Source organism: Portunus trituberculatus, chromosome 45 (assembly GCF_017591435.1).
Source record: "Portunus trituberculatus isolate SZX2019 chromosome 45, ASM1759143v1, whole genome shotgun sequence".
Lineage (NCBI taxonomy): Eukaryota > Metazoa > Arthropoda > Malacostraca > Decapoda > Portunidae > Portunus > Portunus trituberculatus.
This window is the reverse complement of record NC_059299.1, coordinates 12682708-12706928: the sequence shown is the minus strand read 5'-3', so window position 1 is coordinate 12706928 and position 24221 is coordinate 12682708. Positions and strand designations below refer to the sequence as shown.

At 38.5% G+C, this 24221-nt stretch overlaps 1 protein-coding gene across 8 annotated transcripts in view; it reads left to right on the top strand.

Annotated features, from left to right (window-relative positions):
- Positions 1-24221, top strand: part of LOC123519309 (differentially expressed in FDCP 8 homolog A-like) — a 43534-nt gene that overhangs the window by 3668 nt on the left and 15645 nt on the right. For 4 of the 8 annotated variants that reach the window (XM_045280491.1, XM_045280489.1, XM_045280488.1 and 1 more), the window contains exons 1-3: positions 1041-1182; positions 3954-4141; positions 23425-23659. In XM_045280491.1, the coding sequence (XP_045136426.1) occupies positions 3994-4141; positions 23425-23659 (383 nt within the window). In that variant the 5' untranslated portion in view covers positions 1041-1182; positions 3954-3993. Of the gene's footprint in view, positions 1-1040; positions 1183-2468; positions 2517-3953; positions 4142-23424; positions 23660-24221 lie in introns of those variants that run through there. The other 4 variants (XM_045280486.1, XM_045280490.1, XM_045280487.1 and 1 more) reach the window with 4 other exon arrangements.

The window sequence follows — 24221 nt, the reverse complement described above, 5'->3', positions numbered from 1 at the left end:
TTGATTAAAGGTACACCACGGGCTAAATCAGAATTTAGTTCAGTAAGGGTGTACAGACGGCTCGATCCCTACTCAATGAAGCAGCCATCCTATCCTTATCTACAACGACATGTCAATTAACTCGGGATTTTAAGCCATGACGTAAGTGTATATTCAACCACTCCTTTCGCAACTTCACTCCGTGTCCACCTTCTATTCCCACTCCCTTCTTATTTCTACATTTCACATTATTCACCCCCTGTCACATCAAATTAACACCCCCTCCCATCTCTCTCTCTCTCTCTCTCTCTCTCTCTCTCTCTCGTAGTAGTAGTAGTAGTAGTAGTAGTAAACATAACATAACATAAATAATAGGATAACAAAGGGCCACCAGGGCCCATCTAGGTTATCCTGTATCAGTCGCACAGCGACCTCATCAGTACTTAAAGATACACTTACAAGTACACAATACATTATATACTAATTCTAAATATTTGGCCCATTAACAGGGCTAAGTCCTGCAGCGAAATCCTCTACAATTTGTGGTCCCCATACATGGGGATCATGTCTTATTTAACTATAGTAAATTTCTTATAAAAACTATCATGCAGTGCTATACATAATTATAAATCTAATAAATTTAAGTGCTTATCTAATCTGTTTTTAAACATTGTCAAACTAGTGCTATTTACAACCGTCTCTGGCAATGCATTCCAGAAGTCACCCTATGACTGAAGAAATATTTTCTTATATCTAGTAGTAGTAGTGGTGGTGGTGGTAGTAGTAGTAGTAGTAGTAGTAGTAGTAGTAGTAGTGGTAGTAGTAGTAGTAGTAGTAGTAGTAGTAGTAGTAGCAGTTGTTGTCGTTTGATTGTTACATAAATTGTTGCTGGCGCCTGGTGGTAGTCTAGTGTTGTTCATGATCCTTATTTGTATTTGTTTATATTATTGTTGTTGTTTTACTCTAAAAATTACTCCAAACATCCATCTATTTATGTTAACCTAAGCTAGAGCCCTATCACATTAAAAAAAAACTGAATAGATAGATAGATAAGTAGAATACAACAACGCCATAGAACAGTTGAGTCTACCACCGCCACACCTCGCTCTCCCACCAACTGACACACCACACACGTTTTCTCTCAAGCAAAATGTAAACATCAGAGTGCATCATTGACAACTTTTTTTTGCTATCAGTATTTTGGTAAGTTTTCTCTCAGTCTGATCCCTTGACCTGTCATCCTTGCACTCGTCTGACCTTTCAGCTGACAGAATGGACATGTGATATTTTTTTTATTATGAATTGTTTTTTTTGTTAACGTCATCCTTTCTTGATGCTTAGTTCCAATTTTCATCTATGCATGAGAAAGTGTGTAGGAGGAAGTTATTATGTGAAGGTGATGGAGGAAAAGGCAAGCACGGAATACACGGGTACACACACACAGTTATCAATATTAGTGGACCTCTACAGCTGTTGTGCTAACTCGAGACGCCCAGGATTAATCTCTCTCTCTCTCTCTCTCTCTCTCTCTCTCTCTCTCTCTCTCTCTCTCTCTCTCTGTAGCCAGCAAGCTTCATGAGTGAGAAGTACGGTTTTTAGTGGAAGACGATAGGAATGAAAGTGTTGTGTTTAGTGGGGAACCAGGTTTTTTTGTTGGGGGGGGGGAGAGCCAAAATGGGCGAGATAAGGCGATCTAAAAAAAATCTAAGGACAAAAACCTAACCTAACGTAACCTAAAGCCGTGGGGCTGTGCCCCCCTGGACCCCCCTACAACACTAACCTAACCCTAACATAAACCTAACCTAATGTAACCTGACCTAACCGCAGCCCCCCGGACACCCCCCTGCAACACTAACCTAACCCTAACATAAACCTAACCTAACATAACCTAACCTAGCTGGGGGGGCTGCACACCCCTGGACCGCCCCCTCCCTGCAACACTAACCTAACCCTAACATAAACCTAACCTACCGTATCCTTGCTTTGGGGCAGTTTCCCTCCCCCCACACCGGTTCTCTTATAGCTTCACACAATATGCCCTCCCTCTACCAATACCCCTCCTCACAATACCTTAACGAAAGGATGAAGGTCCTGGCTGGTCCTCTTCTCAATTGTACACTGACTTGCATCGCTGGAGCGATGATTTCCCAGTAATCAAATTTGCAACCTTTACAACTAATGTCACTGGTGGCCATGGTTCAACTGCACACACAGATCTCTGTGCATCCTGTCTGCCCAGCTGTGCCCCACCTACGAATACATATAGCAAATTCCCATTGGCGCAGCTTGTGGTGTTAAGAGGTGGTGGCACGTCATTGGACAAAAGAACTATAGACAATATAAGAATCCTATTCACCAGTTACCAACAAACCCAGGATGTGAACAACTGACAGTCACTTCCTGTTACCCACAAACCCCAGATATATACAAAAGACAATAGCAATGTTTACTATTTGGACTTAGACTCCGAGTGACGTCTCTAATTTCAGTGAGGCAATGTGACATAACCGTGTGTGACCCCCAAACAAGACCACAAGGTATGTGTTCTCCATTAACTACTCATTATTTTGTCTTATTATTGCACGGATTAGAGAGGAGGTCCTATTCTAAAGATTTACAAAATTTTATTATGTGGTATGCCATAAACCTTAACACAACCCAGCTCACACAAGTGTTCTGGATGTGGATTGCTAGTCACTTAGCATTGCTCACCAAGTATTGTCTAGTGGGGGATGAAAAACTTATAGTATGATAGCCATAGTTTTTAATATGCTTGCCATACCATATTTTAAGAACTAGAAGCACAGGATGCTGAAGCTACACATACTGGAAAGACATTTCATTCATTGATGATATTTTTAACCAGTTTCCTAAAGTGCTGCTGGCTGGCATAACTAGAGGAAAGTGTCATGGTAGGGCAGGGAAGGGTGATCATGATTCACTTGATGATTTGATTTGATTGCTTATGAGTCATTCACATACATGTTGTGTCTTGTCATGATTTGATGTCCAGCTGTCACCGCTGCACATGCCCCTTGTTAGTATTGTTGTGAAGTTGATAGAAAGGCTAGGCAGATGGTACTCAGTAATATTAACATGATCACTCAAGGAATAATTTACCTTAAGCTTAGATTCTGTTTCAGTGCTGACATTTTCATTGTATGTATCATTATCTGAATAAACATATTTTTCCAATGAATTCTCAGTGTTAGGAGATGAATAGGCTAAGGTTATTTCCATGGCTTCTGGTTAGCCATGTGTGGGACCTCTCTGAGTTAAATCCCTGGTAAGATATTCTGAAAAATGTACATTAATGGTGACTTGCCATTTGATCAGTTTCAGTTAATCAGCAGGCTTGATTTATAAAGTACTCCTGCAAACATTTGCTAATATAATATGAATCACAAATATATCTACTATGGAAGTCTAGATGTATAAGATCACTTTGTTCTTTTGTATAATTTATCTATAATTTCCATGAATTTCAGTGTTGAAGATAATAAATAGTAATGCTTGCCTTTTCATGTAAGATTTCCATATGAATTTAAAATCTATTGTGTATTTGTCTGTAATTTTGCTTTTCCAAAGTACTACCATATATATATATATATATATATATATATATATATATATATATATATATATATATATATATATATATATATATATATATATATATATATATATATATATATATATATATATATATATATATATATATATATATATATATATATATATATATATATATATATATATATATATATATATATATATATATATATATATATATATATATATATATATATATATATATATATATATATATATATATATATATATATATATATATATATATATATATATATATATATATATTTTGACTATTTTCTTGGCATATGTATCTTTCCCTGAATTGTTCGTATGTGCAGCTGCCCAGTGTCCATCCTCCAGCAGTGCATTTGTGTCCCCAGTGTGTCCTGCGTCATGTGACAGTCAGGTGCCCCACCAAGCATGTCAGAGGAGCTGGAGAGGAGCGATGGGGGCGGGCGTGCAGTGGGTGTGGTGTCAGGCGTGGTGTCAGGTGTGGCGTCAAGTGTGGCTAGCGTGGCGTCGTCTGTATCACATGGTGTTGGGGATGTGGTGCACACTGTGGCCACGGGTGAGACCCCTTGTATGTGTTTTGTGTTGCATTTGTCTCTTTTGGTTGGTACCATGTTCCTGTCTTTTTTTTCTCTTGGGTGAAAGTATTTTGCATTAATTTTGCTTTTTTTGTGATGTGTTTCAATTATATGTATGAGATCTTTATGTTTATGTGGTTTGTAATAACTTTGTGCAAGTACTGTAAGAAAAAGGAGCATATGGTAATTCTGAAATTATAAGATGTGCATCAGGGATCTGTGTTCATTTGGGTGAAGGTCTTCAGCCTGAGTGTTTTATGAACATGGATAGAGGCTAGTGAGTAGAATGTGGTGATTGTGAAATGATAATGCATGTGCTCAGTTTTTGTGTTTATCTGTAATAATTTCCTTCTATGTGTGGAGTTATGAGTGTTGATAAGAAAGGATATTGCATGACTTAAGAGCATTCAATAAAGTATGATGCTTCAGATTGAAGAAACTAAGATGAAAATTTTCTGTTGTCATTTTTATTTCTTTATATTTGAAATCCTGAAGGACTTATAAAGCATTGATATTGCATGAACATACTGTATATGTAAAGTTTGGCTTGGGGAAGTTGTACGACTGAGGTCAGTGTGTCCTGCATTGTGCATCAACCCTTAAACGGAAATGTCCAATTTCACTCGCACTAATTGTGTCATGACTTCATTTGGACCTACTGCAAAGATATTGAAAAAAAAAAAAAAATAAATAAATAGATAAATTAATAAAATAATAATAATAAAATAAAGTAAATATGGATTATCTTTATTGAGTTACACTTGATCAGATTTGAAAAAGAAAACGTCTGGTAAAACATTGAAAGTAAAAACATACAAATTTATGTTCATACTTAATTTTCATGATTTATTAGAAAAATATATATTGAACAAAATAGTGACCTTAGTCACTTAGTCTTTGGAAATAAAAGTAAGAAAATTAGATATTCTGTAACTAAAATGGTTGCTCTTTCTAAAAAATATTGTATAATTCCCAATTTGCTTCGTAATTGTGGTGCTCTGACCGAATGAAAATAGACAAATTTTTTTCTCATTTTGATAAATAAACAAATAAACAGAACATACATATCCACAACATGGTTTATCATGATAACTTTTGCTTGAACATATTACTAAAACCATTATTTCAAAATTATTTATAAATTGTATGCTCTCCATCCCAATTGTGGTGCTCTGAACAAAAAAAAGGTGATTCCTGAAAATGTGATTTTCTGTAAATAACCAAGTCAGCTGTGACTGCCTCATAAGCTTCAGTGAATGTTACTTCAGCAGTAGATCTACAGTTTCCTTAGCCAACAGCTACTGTATTCTCTCATCAGACAATCCACAGGGATGCGACATGTCAAATTTACCTATCATAGGAACCAGAAGAAAAAAACAATAAAAACTATTACACACATATAGAACGAGAGAATAACTGTACCAGGACTCTTATCAAATCCCAGTGAACATATTTACCATGAGTTAGAAGTACTACGGCCCTGCATATCACATATACAGGGTTTGGATTTAGTGAAGGTATAGGATCTGGGTTAGGCTTACATGATTCTGCTCCTTTTAAATGTAATAGAATATTGCTGATAATAAACAGTTTATTTATGTTGCAGTACATGTATACTGAAAGTGTAGAATGGGGTTGGGGAGGCTCAACATTTGTACTTGGGGAAACTAGTGAGAATATAAGTTAATGTATGAAGTGTGTATGTATTTACCTATTTGTATTTACCTATTTGTGTATTACAGAGCCCAAGCAAGCTCTCTGTGTCCTGTCTCCTTGTCTACTCATGTCATGTCTCTCTTTCATCTGATTGACACACACCGTGTCAACGACATCACTGCTCAGTTTATTCCATTTATCAATACTATGATGCGGGAAACTGTACTTTCTCACATCATTTAGACAGATGTCTTTTATTAGTTTTTTTTCCCGTGTCCTCGGAGATGATTACTTGTGGTCACCTTTATCAACTCTCTGTCCAGTATGTCAATCTTGTTCACCAATTTATACATAGTTATCATGTCATCCCTTGTTCTTCTCTCTTCTAATGTGGTCAGCCCCAGCTCCCTCAGTCTTTCCTCATAGTCTAACTCCTTGAATCCTGGTACCATCCTTGTTGCCAGCCTCTGTACCCTTTCCACCTTCTTCACATTTTTCTTCATATGCGGTGACCAGACGCAAGCTGTATATTCTAACTGTGGTCTTATTAAAGTGCATAGTATCTTCTTCATCATTCCTTCATCTAGGTAGTGGAATGCAAGACCAATATTTTGAAGCATGTTATATGTTTTCCAAAATATCTTGTTTATGTGTTTCTCCGGTGAGAGAGTGTTTTGCACGGTTACTCCTAAGTCTTTCTTCTCATTGGTCTCTTAAATTTTCTCATCACCCAGTCTGTAATCCTTGTTTGGTCTGCATCTACTTCTTCCCATTTTCATAACATGGCTCTTGTTTATATTAAATTCCATCTTTTTTTTTTTTTTTTTTTTTATTTACGGTAAGGCCTATAACACCTGTAGGCACACTTGAACAGTGTATGGGAAGCGCTGTTCAGCTTCCGCCCATTAGTGGCGTAGGCAATTTTATTTATAGTGGTACCCATATTAGGGCCCATATCACCATCCAAACTCATCTTGAGTGTAACCACCTAGAACCTGGGTATCATGGTGATATGTAGGTAACTTTAAACCACTCAACAAATGGCAAAGTGTTTTAAGGCTGTACGTGGTGGGATTCGAACATACGCGTGAACGTCTGCCCGATTCCACGCTCACCACTTTATCCACTATGCCACCGCCTCCCTCTGCCACTCTTTACTCTACTCATATATTTTATCAAGATCTTCCTGTAACTTGTTACAATCTTCCACATTCTTTACTTTTCTCATAATTTTAGTATAGTCCGCGAACATATTCATGTAATTGTCTATTCCTACTGGCATATCATTAACATAAATCAAACACATGATGGGACCAAGCACTGACCCTTGTGGAACTCCACTGGTTACCTTTTTCCACTCTGACTTCTTTCCTTTCACCACTGTTCGCATTTCTCTTCCCACTAAGTAATTTTCCATCCATTTTGCTAGTTTATCACTTACTCCTCCAATCTTCTTTAGTTTCCACATCAGTCTATTGTGTGGCACTTTATCAAAGGCCTTTCTCAAGTCCAGGTAAATAGCATCCACCCATCCCTCTCTATGTTGTAGTATGTCAGTCACTCTTGAATAAAAACATAATAAATTGGATACGCACGATCTTCCTTTTCTGAAACCAAACTGCCTTTCACTCAGAATGTTTTCACTTTCTAGATACTCACTCCACTTTGCTTTAATTACTTCTTCACATACCTTGCACAATATACTAGTCAACGATACTGGTCTGTAATTTAACGGTTCCATTCTACTTCCATTCTTATATATAGGCACAATGTCAGCTCTTTTCCACTCTTTCGGGACTATTCCTGTTCGTATGGAGGTTTCCACAATATCAAATATGGGGTTCAACAATTGATCCTTACATTCTTTCAGCAACCTCCCAGATATGCCATCAGGCCCCATTGATTTATTAATATCCAAGTTACTTATAATTTTCCTTATATCTTCTTTAGTAACCATGATGTCCTGCATTTGCTTTATTTCCGTAGGCCTTTCTCCTGTAAAATGCTCCTCCTTTGTAAACACTTTGCAAAAGTTGTTGTTCAATATTTCAGCTATATCTCTAGCATCCTCATATACTTCTTCCCCAACTTTTACTTTTCTATTGCCTCCTTTTATTTAGTTTTCCATTTATGAATTTGTAAAACATTTTAGGGTCACTATCACAGTTTTCCACCACTCTCTGTTCATATTCCTTTTGTGCTGTTCTCCTTACTTCAACATATCTATTCCTTGCTGTTTTGTAGACTTCTCTTGATAATACATCACTGTTTTTCTTAAGTTTCTTCCATGCCTTTTCTTTGTTCTTTTTTGCTTCTTCACAATTTTTATTAAACCACTGTTTATTATTTAAAGTCCTCATTCTGTGATATGGCACAAACTTCTTCACAGCAGTTATATAAATCCATAAATTTATCATATTTCAATTGCATATCCACTTCCTGGTATGCCACAGACCAGTCAATTTCATTAAAGAATTCTCTTATATGGTTATAATTTGCCCTGACATAATTTAATTTTTCCTCCTTGTACTCCACACTCTTTTCCATGCTTAATTCCGTATCCAGCTCAAATTTTAGGACATCATGGTCGCTTTTCCCCAAGGGACATTCATGTTCAATTTCCTCTTTTAGGGAGATGCCTCTGGTGAATACCAAATCCAACCTCGCTGCAACATCCTGTCCCCTGCACCTTGTTGGTGTTATAATCTTAATGTCCCTCTTACCATCTGTTATAAGCATACTTATCACTTCCTCATTTCCCTTACTAAAGTTCACCTCCTTCACTATCAGATCTTTTTTAGTAAAAACCATTATACCACCACCTCCTTTATTCTTTCTATCATTTCTCCATACTTTGTAGTGTTTTACATCATGTTACATGTGTGTGTGTGTGTGTGTGTGTGTGTGTGTGTGTGTGTATTTACCTAGTTGTATATTATAGGATTCAAGCAGGGCTCATGATGATCCATATCTACTTTTATTCAACTTTTGCTTAAATTTATGCACACTTTCTGCTGCTACAATCTCTTCTCTCAATCCGTTCCAGATGTCCACTGTCCTGTGTGGAAAACTAAACTTTTTGATGTTCCTCAAACACTGACTTTTCATGATCCTGTATTTCTGGCACCACCTTTGTAGTTTTCCTTTGGATTCTTTTTAGTTCCCTTATGTCCTTCATGCATGGTGACCACACCACTGCTGCATATTCTAGTCTAGGTCTTATCATAGTGGTTATGATCTTTTCATCCTACTCTTATCCATACAGTTGAACACAACCCTGATATTTTAGTGTTTTGTATATTGAAGCAAATAACCTATTTATGTGTTTTCAGGAGTCAGGGTGTCTTGTATAATCACTCCCAGATCTATCTCTTTTTTTTTTTTTTTTTTTTTTTTTTTTTTTTTTTTTTTTTCTTTCCTCTCATTATAACATCTCCCATTTTGTATTCCCATGTAGGTATTTTATTACTTTTACACATTTCTATCACTTGGCATTTCCTGGTATTGAATTCTAATTATCACATTTGGCTTTATTCAGAGTTCTTTCTGCAATTCCATACAATCCTTGTTGTTCTTTATTACTCTCAAGAGTGTGTGTGTGTGTGTATTTACCTAGTTGTATATGACAGGGTTTGAGCGGGACTCATAGCGACCTGTCTCCATATCTACTTTTATCCAACTTTTCCTTAAATTTGTGCACATTTTCTACTGCTGCAATCTCTTCATTCAAGCCATTTCAGATGTCCACCATCCTGTGTGGAAAACTAAACTTTTTAATGTTCCTTTAACACTGACTTTTCCTGATTTTCTTGGAATGTCCTTTGTTCATCTATCTCCATTCTCATCAGTGATACTAGGTTTTGTCTATCCATCATTTCCATATGGTTTACTAACTTGTACATTATTTATTATAAGATCTCCTCTTTCCCATCTATCCTTCAAAGCTAGTGGTTCCATTTCCTTCAGGTTTTCTTCATAGGAAAGATCCTTTATATCTGGTACCATCTTTGTAGTGGTCCTTTGGATTCTTTCTAGTTTCCTGATGTTCTGCTTGTATGATGACCACACCACAGCTGTATATTCTAATCTAGGTCTTATCATAGTGGTTATGATTTTTTTTCATTTTACCCTTATCCATGTCAATGAACACAACCCTGATATTTGTAAGTGTCTTGTATGGTGAAGCAGATAACCCATTTATGTGTCTTTCTGAAGTCAGGGTGTCTTTTATAATAACTCCCAGGTCTTTTTCTTCTTTCCTTTTCATTATACATAATCTCTTCTCCCATTTTGTGCTCCCATGTAGGTCTTCTATTACTTTTACCTATTTCCATTGCATGACACTTAATGGTATTAAATTCTAGTTTCCACTTTTGGCTACATTCCCAGATCTTATCAATATCTTTCTGCAATTCCATACAGTCCTCGATTCCTCAATGTTATTTATTACTCTCAAAAGTTTTGCATTGTCTGCAAACAAATTTACGTAGCTACTCAAACCCTCTTGTATATTGTTAATACATAAGTACTTGGAACATAATTGGTGCCAACACTGAACCCTGTGGTATGCCACTGGTAACATTGCTCCAACTTGATGGGATGTTTCTTATCATTGTCCTCATTTCCCTATCAGTTAAGCAATCCATCATCCAGTTTAAGATATTTCCCTTTATTCCTCCAGTGTGTTCTATTTTTCATAGGAGTCTTTTATGTGGTACTCTGTCAAAAGCCTTCTTAATATCTCTCCCTTGTAATTCATCTATTACTCTTGTATAAAAGCTTAGTAAATTTGTTATGCATGATCTTCCTTTTCTGAAACCAAATTGTGAGTTAATTATTATTTCATTTCCCTCCAAATATTCTAACCATTTTTCTTTAATAACCATTTCGCAGACCTTCCCCACAACACTAGTTAGTGACACTGGTCTATAGTTTAGGGGCTCAGTCTTTTTTCCTCCCTTGTATATTGGGACTATATTTGCTGTTTTCCACTCCTTTAGTACCTTCCCTTCCATTAGAGAGCTATTGATTACATCCCAAATTGGTTCTACCAGTTGTTCTTTACATTTTCTCAGTGTCCATCCTGACACTCCATCTGGCCCCATTGCCTTTCTTACAATGAGTTTTTCTAGTAATTCTCCAATTTTCTGTTTTTGCACCACAATATTTCTTGATCTTTCCTTGGTTGCTTGGTTCTATGAGCTCTCTCTTCATTAAGCACTGATTTTAAAGCTCTCATTCTTAAGTTCACTCATTTCTTTCATTGTTTTATACATCCTATTTCCCCCAGTAATGGTTTCCTTGTTTGCCATTTTTTCATTTATATATGTATAGAAAAGCTTGGGTTCCTCTTCACACCTCTTCACAACATTCTTTTCAAAATTTCTCTCCTCCTCTCATCTTATTCTAATGCATTCATTTCGTGCCTCTTTATACTGCTTCCTATTTACTTCATCATATTACTTCCCTAATTTTTTCCAAACTGCATCCTTACACTTTTTAGCTTTTGCACATATAGCATTATAGCACATGTGTTTGCTCTCTTTTACTCTGTATTTGGGAACATATTTATTTACTCCCTCAGAGTAGGAGGAGGTAGTAGACACCTACCAAAACGATAATTTAGTCCCAGCGAGATCTAATAACACTAGTTCTGGTCTGGATCAGTTCAGAGAGTGCTGTGAACTCATCATCAAAGCTAGTTGTTATCTCGCTGAATATTTCTCTTTTTGTCTCACAACTCAAGGGGGTAGTCACAGCCTGCCTTCTAAAGACAACTCTCCTCTTAATATAAAACTACAAGCACATACTACACACACACCCTTCACTTGAAATTAAAAATGGCAACTCCCAACCCAGCCTCGGAGTGCCTTCTGGGAGGGAACCATAAATGTCCCCAGGTCGGACTGCTCTCACAGTTGCGACCCAAAATGTCTTGAAACCTCCCTCAGCTTTTTCTTCATTAACTTCTGCAACATTTGTGATCTTAGATCTAATTTTCAATATGTAGAATGCCACCTCTTCTCTACTAAACCTTATCTTCTTTTCCTCACCAAAACAGACCTGTCTGAAGCAACTGACAGTAGCCCATTTTTTATTCCCTCCTACTTTCTCTATCCTCATTTTTGTTTTAAATCTGGATGTTCTGTCTATGTGCGAAACGACTTGACTTGCTCTCGTGTCCACGCTCTTGAATCTTCTGAGTTTTCCACCATCTGGTTTCGACTCAATAGTCACTCCCTAACTAAATTTATCTGTGCTGTCTATCTCTCCCCTAACTCTTCTGACTATAGTAAATTCTTTGACTATTTAACTTCAAAAGTGGAGCATATTTTTCCCTCTATCCTTTTACAGAGATCTCCATCCTTGGAGATTTTAATGTTCACCACCAGCTTTAGCTTTCCTCTCCCTTCACTGACCATCCTGGTGAACTAGCCTTCATCTTCCATGACCTAAAGTAATTGGAGCAACACCCCACTAGTATTCCAGACTGTCTTGGAGATATGCCCAGCATTGTTGATTTTCCTTTGCTCTGATCTTTCTGCTTATGCTGTCACCCTATCTTCTCCATTGGGCTCCTCTGATCACAACCTCATATCTGTATCTTGTCCTATTTCTCTGATTCCTCCTCAGGATCCCCCAAAGCAAAGGTGCCACTAGTGTTTTGCCTCTGCCAGTTGGAGGGAACTGAGGAGGTATTATGTTGATTTTTCTTGGAATGATTACTGTTTCCGTGTCAGAGACCCATGTCTGTGTGCTAAACGAATAACAGAGGTGATGGTGTCTGGCATGGAGGCGTACATTCCTCATTCTTTTTCTCAACCTAACCCTTCCAAACCTTGATTTAACACAGCCTGTTCTTGTGTTATACATGATAGAGAGGTTGTCCACAAAAGGTACTTGAGCCTTCCATCACCTGAATCTCATGCACTTTATATTTCTGCCTGGAATCATGCCAAGTCAGTTCTTCAACTTGTGAAACACTCCTTCATAAATAGGAAATGTCAAAATCTTTCAAACTCCAACTCCTCTCAAGACTTCTGGCATCTGGTCAAAAACATCTCCAATAATTTTACTGTGTTTCCTTGCTATTTCGCGGTGTAATTTTCGCGGTCTCTTTGTTTTGTGGGTTTTATATATAGGTACAAGCAACCCCGCTTAACGAACGGGTTACGTTCCTAAAAAAATTTTTGTTGGGTGAATTTTCGTTAAGCGAACCAATTATAATAAGCTTGACTCATAACTTGAATCTCCATTGAGAGTAATCAAAGTGAGAGTGCATCATAGTACAGTAAAAGGTTTAATGAAAGTAAAAATTATGAAGTTAAACATTTAAGCAGTTTAATTTAAAATTAAGTCATTATAATGTACACTAATTTATGTATGTAAGTAAATTTATAATGTTGATGATCTTAAATTTATGAAGACAGGGAGAGTGGAGCGGGAAAGAGGCTAGCCAGCAACCTGTGGAATGTAAACAAAGGGCGCATCATTGTACCACATACAAAACTTATGTACCACATTTCCACAAGGCTTTCCATTTTATCCATTGCAGAGTCACGAGATTGGGTGGTTCTTTTAGCTTGCAAGGAAGATACGGTCTCACCAGCCTTTTTAATAGAGTCTGCTGACTTGAAAATAGAGACAGTAGATGGAGTCAAGCCGTGGTGGCGAGCAATGCTATTAGTTTTCTCGCCTCTTGTGTTTGTGAATAATATTCAGCTTCACTTCGAGAGTAAGAGACTTCATGGTCTTCTTAGCAACGCTAGGCAACATTGCAGGACTGGTTGCAGGGTGTTTTGGTGGCATGTTGAGCGAAGGAAGACGAGCTGCTGCTGGACGCTGTTATTGTTTTGAACTAAGAGCGGGGAAGGGTAGGGGAGTGAGTGGTGCATGTTTTGTCCATGAGAGGTGCTGGTGTATTCAAAAGCCTGTTGGCTTGCTTTATACAGTGGGACTTTCAAACTTGGAAAAAAATTACCGGGATAAAACTTTGTTAAAGCAAGTTTGGTGTTCGTTAAACAAGCAGATGGTAGTAAAAGGAAACGTTCATTGTAGCGAAATTTCGTTGTGTGAACATTCGTTAATCGGGGGTTGCCTGTATGTTCTGCAGATTTTTTGCTATATCACGGGGTATGTGGCATCACTTACAAATACTGTACGTACAGTAATGTGGTAAGTTGGTGTGTAATAACGACGACAATGTACATTACTATGTATGTTTAGTACTTTATATGTATTGTTCATATACATATATAGTACCATACGCATGTGTTTAGCTTACAAAAATGTTTATAAGAGTGTGGAGAAAAGTAATACAATAGAGGGAATGGTTGATAAGAGTGTGGGGAATGTTTATACAGTGGCAGGGAGGGTTGATAATAATGTGGGGAGGTTGCAAAAGGTTTAAAATGTTACGTATATAGCGAAGTATATATAGGGTCCCTACTTCGTGTATTTTCACCTTTTGCGGGTGGTTACAGAACACATCCCCACAATAAATGAGTGAACACTATTCTTCATTTTTATTTTTTTTTATTTCATCCTGATGGCACCACTGCCATCTCATCTGTCTTTAAAGCTGAACTCTTCTCTCAAACCTTTGCCAACAACTCCACCTTGGATGATTCTGGGCTTGTCCCTCCCTCTCCTGCTCCCTCTGACAATTTCATGTATTCAATCAAAATTCTTCGTAATGATGTTTTCCATACCCTCGCTGGCTTAAACCCATGGAAGGCTTATGGACCTGGTGGGACCCCTCTTATCATTCTCAAAAATTGTGCTTCTGTGCTTGCATCTTGCCTGGCCAAACTGTTTCAACTGTGCCTGTAGATTTCTATCTTTCCTTCATGCTGGAAGTTTGCCTACATTCAGCCTGTTCCTAAAAAGGGTGACTGTTCTAATCCCTCAAACTACTACCCTATAGCTTTAATCTCTTGCTTGTCTAAAGTTTTTGAATCTATCCTCAATAGGAAGGTTCTCAAACATCTGTCACTTCACAGTTTCCTATCTGATCACCAGTATGGCTTTTGTCAAGGTTGCTCTTACTAAGTCTTGGTCATCCTGTATTAGAGATTTCAGTGAAAGTTTTGCTTATGTGTTTGATATATCTAAAGCTTTTGATAGAATTTAGCACAAAGCTTTGATTTTAAAACTGCCTCTCCTACAGTTTCTATCCTTCTCTCTGCAACTTCATCTTTTCTGACCGTTCTATTGCTGCTGTGGTAGATGGCCACTGTTCTTCTCCTAAATCTATTAACAGTGATGTTCCTTGGGGTTTTGTACTATCACCAACTCTCTTTCTATTATTCATTAATGATTTTAACCAAACTTTTTACCCTTTCCACTCCTACGCTGATGATACCACTCTAGACTTTTCCATGTCTTTTCAGAGACAATCATCCCTTCAGGAAGTCAACAGATCACATAGGGACACCACAGAATGCCTTACTTCTAATCTTTTTAAGATATCTGATTGGGGTACAGAAAACTTAGTGTTCATTGGTTCAAAAACTCAATTCCTTCATCTATTAATTTGACACAACTTTCCAGACAGCTATCCCCTCTTCTTCATTGACACCCAGCTGTCCCCATCTTCTATGCTGAATATCCTCGATCTGGCCTTTACTCATAATCTAAACTGGAAAACTTCACATCTCGTCTCTTGCTAAAACAGCTTCTGTGAAGTTAGGTGTTCTGAGGCATCTCCGCCAGTTTTTCTCACCCCTCCAACTGTTAACTCAGTACAAGGGCCTTATCTGTCCGTGTATGGAGTATTCTTTGCATGTTTTGGGGGGTTCCACTTACACAGTTTTATCAGATAGGATGGAATCAAAAGCTTTTCATCTCATCAGCTCCCCTCCTCTGACTAACTGTCTTCAGCCTCCTCTCACCGCTGGAATGTTGCATCCCCTGCTATCTTTTATCGCTATTTTCATGCTTACTGCTCTACTGAACTTGTTAACTGCAGGCTTCCCCATCTCCTGTGGCCTAATTGCAAGGCTTTCTTCTTCCTCTTACCCCTATTTTGTTCAACTCTAATGCAAGAGATGACCAGTGGTCTCAATCATTCATACCTTTCTCTGGTAATCTCTGGACCTCCTTGCCTGCTTCTGTATTTCCATCTTCCTACGACTTGACATCTTTTAAGAGGGAGGCTGCAAGACATTTGTCACAGTCTTTTGGCTAATTCAACTAACCTTTTAGGGAACTGGCAGTCAAGTGGGTCTTATTGTTATATTTTTTTGTTGCCTTTGGCCAGCTTCCCTCTCCTCCATAAAAAAAAAAAAAACTTGTCTAGGAATACAGTACAGTGGAGACTCAATACTCGAACGTCTAAATAGTCGAACTTTTCAATAGTCGAACGCAAAAGTTCGACTTAATACTAAAAAAAATACCTATTTGTCGAAGGTCCATCCACTTGGCTGTAAACAAAGGGTCTCTCCCTTTCCACCGCCCTGCGCGCCCCACCAGTCCACCGCAGCCAGTTTATCCTTCGCTGTCGTATGAACAACATTGTCCTGCGCTTTCTCTCCGCAGTTTTTTAATTTATAAGCTTACAATGGCACTGAAGAGGCTTGTTAGTGGTGAGAAAAAGCCTACAAGAAAGAATGTAGTGACAACCATCGAAAGGAAAAAGGGGATTATTGATAAATACGAGAAAGGAGGAAGAATAACCGATCTTGCAGCTGAGTACTGTATGGCTAAATCTACAGTAGCCACAATACTGAAGACAGAGCTCATTAAAAGAGCTCATGTGGTGTATGGTGTGAAAAAGCAAGTTAAACGATCTGCAGCAGTGGAAGAAATGGAAAAATTGTTGATTGGATAAACCAAAGGCAGATGGCTGGTGATTCTTTTGTCAGAGGGCATAATTTGTGCAAAAGCTAGGCTGCTGGATTTTGATCTTATTTCTGATACTACTTCTGACTCCAATGATGGTTTTAAAGCAAGTAATGGGTGGTTTGTGAATTTCAAGAAAAGAACTGGAATTCATTCTGTTGTGAGGCACGGCAAGCCCCAAGTCAGGAGTAAACATATGCTATACATCACTGTGTCACCAACTCCCACGATGGACAGTGATTTCATGGTATCCGATTCTGCCACCTCTCCTGCGCGCCTTACTTCTACACCTTGGGTCTTTCGCCATGTTGCGGGGAGACAACTTTTGAATGAGAGTGGTATCAGAAGGGCTTTGGAATTAACAGTTTCTACAGTAATAGAGAGCGAAGATAGTGATGTTCTGGGCTCTGATACGGATATAGGAGATTCAACCACCGAAGGGGAGGACATTCCACCACCACCAGCAACTCCTATTGAATGTACAGGCAACCCCCGCTTAACGAAGGTTCACACAATGAAATTTCGCTACAACAAAGGTTTCCTTTTACTACCATCTGCTCGTTTAACGAACATCAAACTCGCTTTAACGAAATTTTATCCAGGTTATTTTTTCCAAGTTTGAAAACCCCACCATATCATGCAAGCCGACAGGCTTTTGAATACACCAGCGCCTCTCGTGGACAACACGTGCACCTAGTTTAAAACAATAACAGCGTCAGCAGCAGCTTGTCTTACCTCGCTCAACATGTCACCAAAACGCCCTGCAATTTCACCTAGCATTGCTAAGAAGACCAGGATGTCTCTTACTCTTGAAGTGAAGCTGGATATTATTCACAGACACGAGAGATATAAGAAAACTAATAGCGTTGCTTCCCACCATGGCTTGACTCCATCTACTGTCTATCATTTTCAAGTCAGCAGACTCTATTAAGAAGGCTGGTGAGATCATATCTTCCTTGCAAGCTAAAAGAACCACCTGAACTCGTGACTCTGCAATGGATAAAATGGAAAGCCTTGTGGAAATGTGGTACATAAGTTTTGTATGTGATACAATGATGTGCCCTTTGTTTACATTCCACAGGTTGCCAGCTAGCGTATTTCCCGCTCCACTCTCCCTCCCTTCATAAATTTAAGATCATCAACATTATAAAGTTACTTACATACATACATTAGTGAACATTATAATGACTTAGTCTTAAATTAAACTGCTTAAATGTTTAACTTCATAATTTTTACATTCATTAAACCTTTTACTGTACTATGATGCACTCTTGCTTTGTTTACTCTCAATGGAAGCTTAAGTCAGGGGTTAAACTTGTTATAATTGGTTTGCTTAACGAAAATTTGCTTAACGAAGGGTTTTTTAGGAACGTAACCCGTTCGTTAAGCGGGGGTTGCCTGTATTTTATATATGTTTTTGCAAAAAATATACAAATTAGATCACTTTGCGAACTTTTTGATTGATTGAGAGAGAGAGAGAGAGAGAGAGAGAGAGAGAGAGAGAGAGAGAGAGAGAGAGACAAGGGGCCTGTTTTCTATCGCTCTAGCCAAGACTGCTGGACCCGATCGGACGCAAGGCCACATGCACCGATGATACCACCTCATTCAATCTGTGATATTTTGGTAACCATAGCATCTAGAGACTTGTTTTTTTTGCATTGCAAAGAGGAAAAGTTACTTGTGGGCAGAAGACCATTTGTTCTCACTCATTTATTGAATTTCCAAGTGTAATCAGTATGTGAATACAGGCTATTTTGTGTGTTTCTCGCCAAACCTCCCAAGTTAATGTGAGCTACAAATCCCAACATCTCCGAGTTTTAGGGGTTAATTGTAATGAAACTGGCCTGTTTTGGAAAACAAAAAAAACTACCAAACATGATCTATATAACAAAGGAAGAGAAGTGTTTGCCAGGACACAAGCCCATGAAAGACAGGCTAACCCTGCTTCTGTGCGCCAGTGCTAGTGGCGACTTCAAAATTAAACCGCTGCTTTTTTCTAAACTTGGGTTTGGCAATGGCTAAAATGAATTACCTGATTTATAGGTATCAATAGTCGAACTTTTTAATACTCGAACGGCCATTTTAAACTAATTAAGTTCGAGTATTGAGTCTCCGCTGTATATCATTAGGAATACAGTTATACTCCGCTTAACAAACGTTCGTCTAACACATTTCCGGTTTAACGTACTATATAAAGTTAGACCAAAAAGTCCGCATAACGTACAACCACATCTGTTTTAACAAATTTTCTGGGTTTGAATTTGCCAGGTGAGGGACCGAATGCAGCAGCTTCACTGTGATTGGCTGGCTCCCCGCCTCTGTCTCTAGCGCTCCTGGAGCTGGATCCAAGATTCTTTAACAACATCAGAGCAACCTCCTGTTGCGAAATGGCTTCCATGAACGCTTGGAGGGACGGTGACAAGGTTGCTATCAGATTGCTCTGAGGTTGCTGGGAACACCACCTCTGGAGGTGGTGTTACTGTCTTGTATATATAGCATTTATGTTCACAAAACAACATTTATATTAACTTTTTACAAACCTTGGCCCCAAGAAAGGATTGTTTTGTAATGCATAAAGTGAAATCTTACATGGAATACCAAAAAATAAAGCAGAGATGAGATCGGCCACAGACGAAGCGGAGACTCACGGCGACTCGGCCGCTTCTTCTTCTTGTGACCCTTATAGCCTGCGTGTTGTCTTTCACCACGATATTAAATTTATGTTTCCACTCTTCTATTGCCTGCTATAATAGATATCATATCATAGTATTCATATACGCTCATGCCATGAGGATAACCTCGACTTCGTGGCACTGAGTGATAGTGAATTACTAATGAAATACCGCGGTATTTCATTAGTAATTCACATAGTCGAGGTTATCCTCATGGCATAAGCGTATATGAATACTGAGATATGATATCCATTATAGCAGGCAATAGAAGAGTGGAAACATAAATTTAATATCGTGGTGAAAGACAACACGCAGGCTAAAAGGGTCACAAGAAGAAGAAGCGGCCGAGTCGCCGTGAGTCTCCGCTTCGTCTGTGACCGATCTTATCTCTGCTTTTTTTTTTGGTATTTCAAGTAAGATTTCACTTTATGCATTACAAAACAATCCATTCTTGGGGGCAAGGTTTGTAAAAAGCTAATAGAAAAAAAATATAAAATTTTTTTAACCCATGTGGTATGTTGGGGACCAGCCCAGAATGCATCCCCCTTATTTACATTATTTCCTATGGGAAAATTACGTCCGCTTGACGAATTTCCGCTCTACGAACAGCTTTGACATCCCCTATCCTGTTCATTAAGCAGAGTACCATATTTTACGGCTTGTAAGACGCTGCATCTTGGAAGACGCACCCTAATATTTGAAAGAAATTTTTAAGAAAAAAAAAGTCATTCTCATACAAGAACGCATTCACCATACATCCGACCACTGAATACAAACACGTCAGAAGCAAGGAGTCTGCAAGACACTATTGTTTCACCACTCATTACAAATTTGCTGGAGCACTCACCACAAATTTAAAACTATGTAAATAAAAACACCATACATAAATACATATACACAGTGAAACAGTCCATCTCTTCTTGTTTTAGTGGCGGGCGACGGCATGTTTTGTACCTGTTGTTTACATTACGGAATCACTTGTCCGATTGCCAAAACCGAACATGTCAGTGCTGCAGTTTGTATCAACAATTTGGAAGAACAGGGACAAGTACCATGAGACTGCTGCAAGTGTTTTTATTCCTAAAAATGTACTGTACAGCACCCAAATGTGTTTAATAAAAAAAAAGTTAATTGTAAATGAAGCTTTTAATAGTACAGGCTTAACGAAGGGGTTACGTTCCTAAAAAACTCTTTGTTAGCGAAATTTCGTTAAGCGAACCAATTATAACAGTTTAACCCTTGACTTGAACTTCCATTGAGAGTAAACAAAGCGAGAGTGCATCATAATACCGTGAAAGGTTTAATGAAAGTAAAAATTATGAAGTTAAACATTTAGGCAGTTTAATTTAAGTCATTATAATGTACACTAATGCATGTATGTACGTACGTAACTTTATAATGTTGATGATCTTAAATTTATGAAGGGAAGGAGATTGAAACGGGAAAGACACTAACCGGCAACCCGTGGAATGTAAACAAAGGGCGCATCTTTGTATCACATACAAAACTTATGTACAGTAAAAGTCCTGAAATCCGGAAGTCGTGGGGGTTCAGGAGGATTTTCTGGATTGTAAGATAGTAAGGCTGAAAGTAAGATTAAAATCTTGAGGGTACTAGGTAAACCCCACTAAACTAACCCCAACTTGCTATATCTCTTTGAAGTACTGTCATAACATCATACAGGGATTGCTACTACCACCAGTCCAGTGTACTTCCTCACCACACCACACAAGATTTATGTAGGCTTTTTTTTTCTTGAAGATTTGCCAGACTATGGGGGGAGTGGCATGGGCCTTTCCAGCCATTATGGCAGCCCATATGTGATGATTGCTCTTTTCCTACTTGTCAACTTCTATTTTTGTAGGTGATTTCACTATTTTATGTAGGCTATTCCACCATCCACATATACTAAGAAGTTTGAGTGATTGTACTGTACTGTACCTCACATAACATGTATACAGTCCACAATACTTATGTCACACTTTATAAAATAATTTTAAGTATAATACAAAACACATTTCATAACATAAAACATTTACTGATGCCTGATAAAGGAAAACAAAAAGAAAGGAAGGCGTCCAACATCATACGCCAGCCAATCATGTCACCGGTGTTGAGTGTACACGAGCTGGACCACCAACGCAAATAACAGGACTCCGCAACACACACACGCACGCACACACGCAAATCACCTACAGAAACATAAAACACCACATAATACCTCCAAATATTATTCTCTTACGAGTTTGTGTTAAACTCAATGTCGGTGATGACATGTTCGGTTTCGGCTATTATTATCATACATTTATTACTATTATTTCTTAGTTTTTACATATTTAACTCAGCCTTTCAAATTTTCCGGATTATAAGGATTTCTGGATTATAAGGTTCCGGATTTAAGGACTTTTACTGTACCACATTTCCACAAGGCTTTCCATTTTATCTATTGTAGAGTCACGAGTTCAGGTGGTTCTTTTAGCTTGCAAGGAAGACACGATCTCACCAGCCTTCTTAATAGAGTCTGCTGACTTGAAAATAGGAGAGACAGTAGATGGAGTCAAGATGGTGGCAACCAATGTTATTAGTTTTCTCGTCGCTCTCATGTCTGTGAATAATATCCAGCTTCACTTCGAGAGTAAGAGACTTCCTGGTCTTATTAGCAATGCTAGGCGACATTGCAGGGTATTTTGGTGGTAAGTTGAGCAAGGGAAGACGAGCTGCTGCTGACACTGTTATTGTTTTGAATAGGGGGAGTGAGTGACGAGAGGCGCTGGTGTATTCAAAAGTCTGTCGGCTTGCGTGATACGGTGGAGCTTTCAAACTTGGAAAAAATTACCTAGATAAAACTTCGTTAAAGCGAGTTTGGTGTTCGTTAAACGAGCAGATGGTAGTAAAATGAAACTTTCATTGTAGTGAAATTTTGTTGTGTAAACCTTCGTTAAGCGGGGGTTGCGTGTACACTCAACCCTCGATTTGCCGGACCTCCATTTGCCGGATTTCGGATTTGCCGGACAAGAGTCTGTGGGGAAAAAAAAAAAAAAAAAAAAAAAAACGGGACAAGTCGATTTCAAACTACCGCGCCAGACAAAGTTCGCAAATCGGGCACTATAGATGGCAGCGCGGGCGGACATACACGTCTAGTACTGGACTGTAAACAAGTCTGCCGCGTCACACGAGTGTTGTGCTTACGTGCTTGTCGTGGATACAGATGTGTGTCGGCGGCATTGGCATGTGTTACGGCCCCACGTGGTGAGATGATGATGATGATGATGATGATGGTCGTCGGAGGTTTTGCCTTTGCCTCGGCACCTCCTGTTACTTCTATTCTTCCTGATCCTGCCTTTCTTTTATTTTTCTTTCTCTTGTCTTCCACATCTGGTGCAAAGTCTCTTTCTTCTCCTCAGTTTTGTTTTTCTGAACAAAAAACGTCTGATTTATTTTCCAACTTCCTGGTACAGCTGGTGCAGGTGCCGAAATGCCGTTAAAGACAACACTATGTTCCCACCGGAAATTTTTGCCGTTAAACACGGGATTCCGGTAAATCGCGTGCCGTTAAAGCGGGGTTCAACCTGTATAGGGTAAAGTCCGGCAAGGGGGTAGACCCCCGGACATTTTCCATTGCCGGACATTTGCCATTCCCGGACAAGCCTTCCCCCCTTTTAGTCCGGCAAATCGAGGGTTGAGTGTACTGATTTAGTCTAAGTTAGTATTTTTTTGAGGTTATAGTGATGTTTTGCAGGGGTCTGGGGAGGTTGGTCCCTATCCCCCCCCTAATTCTTTAGTATCTTATGGGAAAAATTGCTTCATGATTTGAATAAACGCTGATTCGACCGATGAAAAACTGCCCTAACCCCATCGAATTGCGAGGATCCCCTGTACTCCTCCTTTCTCTCCCGCAGGTCCTAATTGTTATGCTTAAAACCTCTGCCAGCCCATCTCTATATTGTCCCTCCTCCACAAATATATCCTCTACACTTATCCAATATTTCTTTAGTGTGTGTGTGTGTGTGTATGTGTTTGGGTATGGCTGTGGCTTTGAACATTACTTAAATAAGAGGGATTTTTGCTGCGTGCTAACAGTTAGTGTGTTGCAGGAATGGGGGATGTTGTGCTGGTGCTAGGTGTTGGGGGCACAGTACAGCAAGTGACATCAGGGGTGAAACGTCTCCTTACTGATCCCCCAGACTCCCCTATGGCCAGGGGGGTTATGAAAGGAAGAGGAGAAGAGGAGGAGGAGGAGGAGGAGGAGGAAGAGTGCCCTGGTGTTCTTCCTCCAACACCTCGCAATTCAACTCTGTCACCATACACAGATGACACATACAGTGATTTGTATGTGTAGAGGTTCTCTTTGTTGTTTTTGTTAAGAGAAAACATTCTGTTCGATCATTTTTTCTGTTTTACATAATTCTTGCTCCAAAATAGATCTCTGAGGAGGATCTAATAAACCCATTGTGTATAGATGAATTGCACTTCATGAAAGAATATAAACCATTTGAAAATTTCCCAGATAAAGCTGATATGTCATCCCAAAGATTTTGTAAATACCAAAACAAGAGCATTTAAAACTTATCTTTGAAATATAGATGATCAGTAAAAAAGTGATTGAAAGATTAATAACAATGAACAGTCAGTTTAGAAATTTTCATAGTTATTTACAAATGCAGAATTTAGATCTTCAAAATTAAAATTAGAGAAATAAATGCTGAAAGTACATAAACTTGAAAGAGAAAATAGAAATCAATATGTAATCATGATGCACAGTACATATTTGCAATTTAGAAATGATTTATAAGAGCTCATTAATTATGATAATCATTTGACAACATGTGTTATATTGTCTTGCTTTTGATTCTGACACAACCTGTTGGAAGAACTATGTATGGAAAATTTT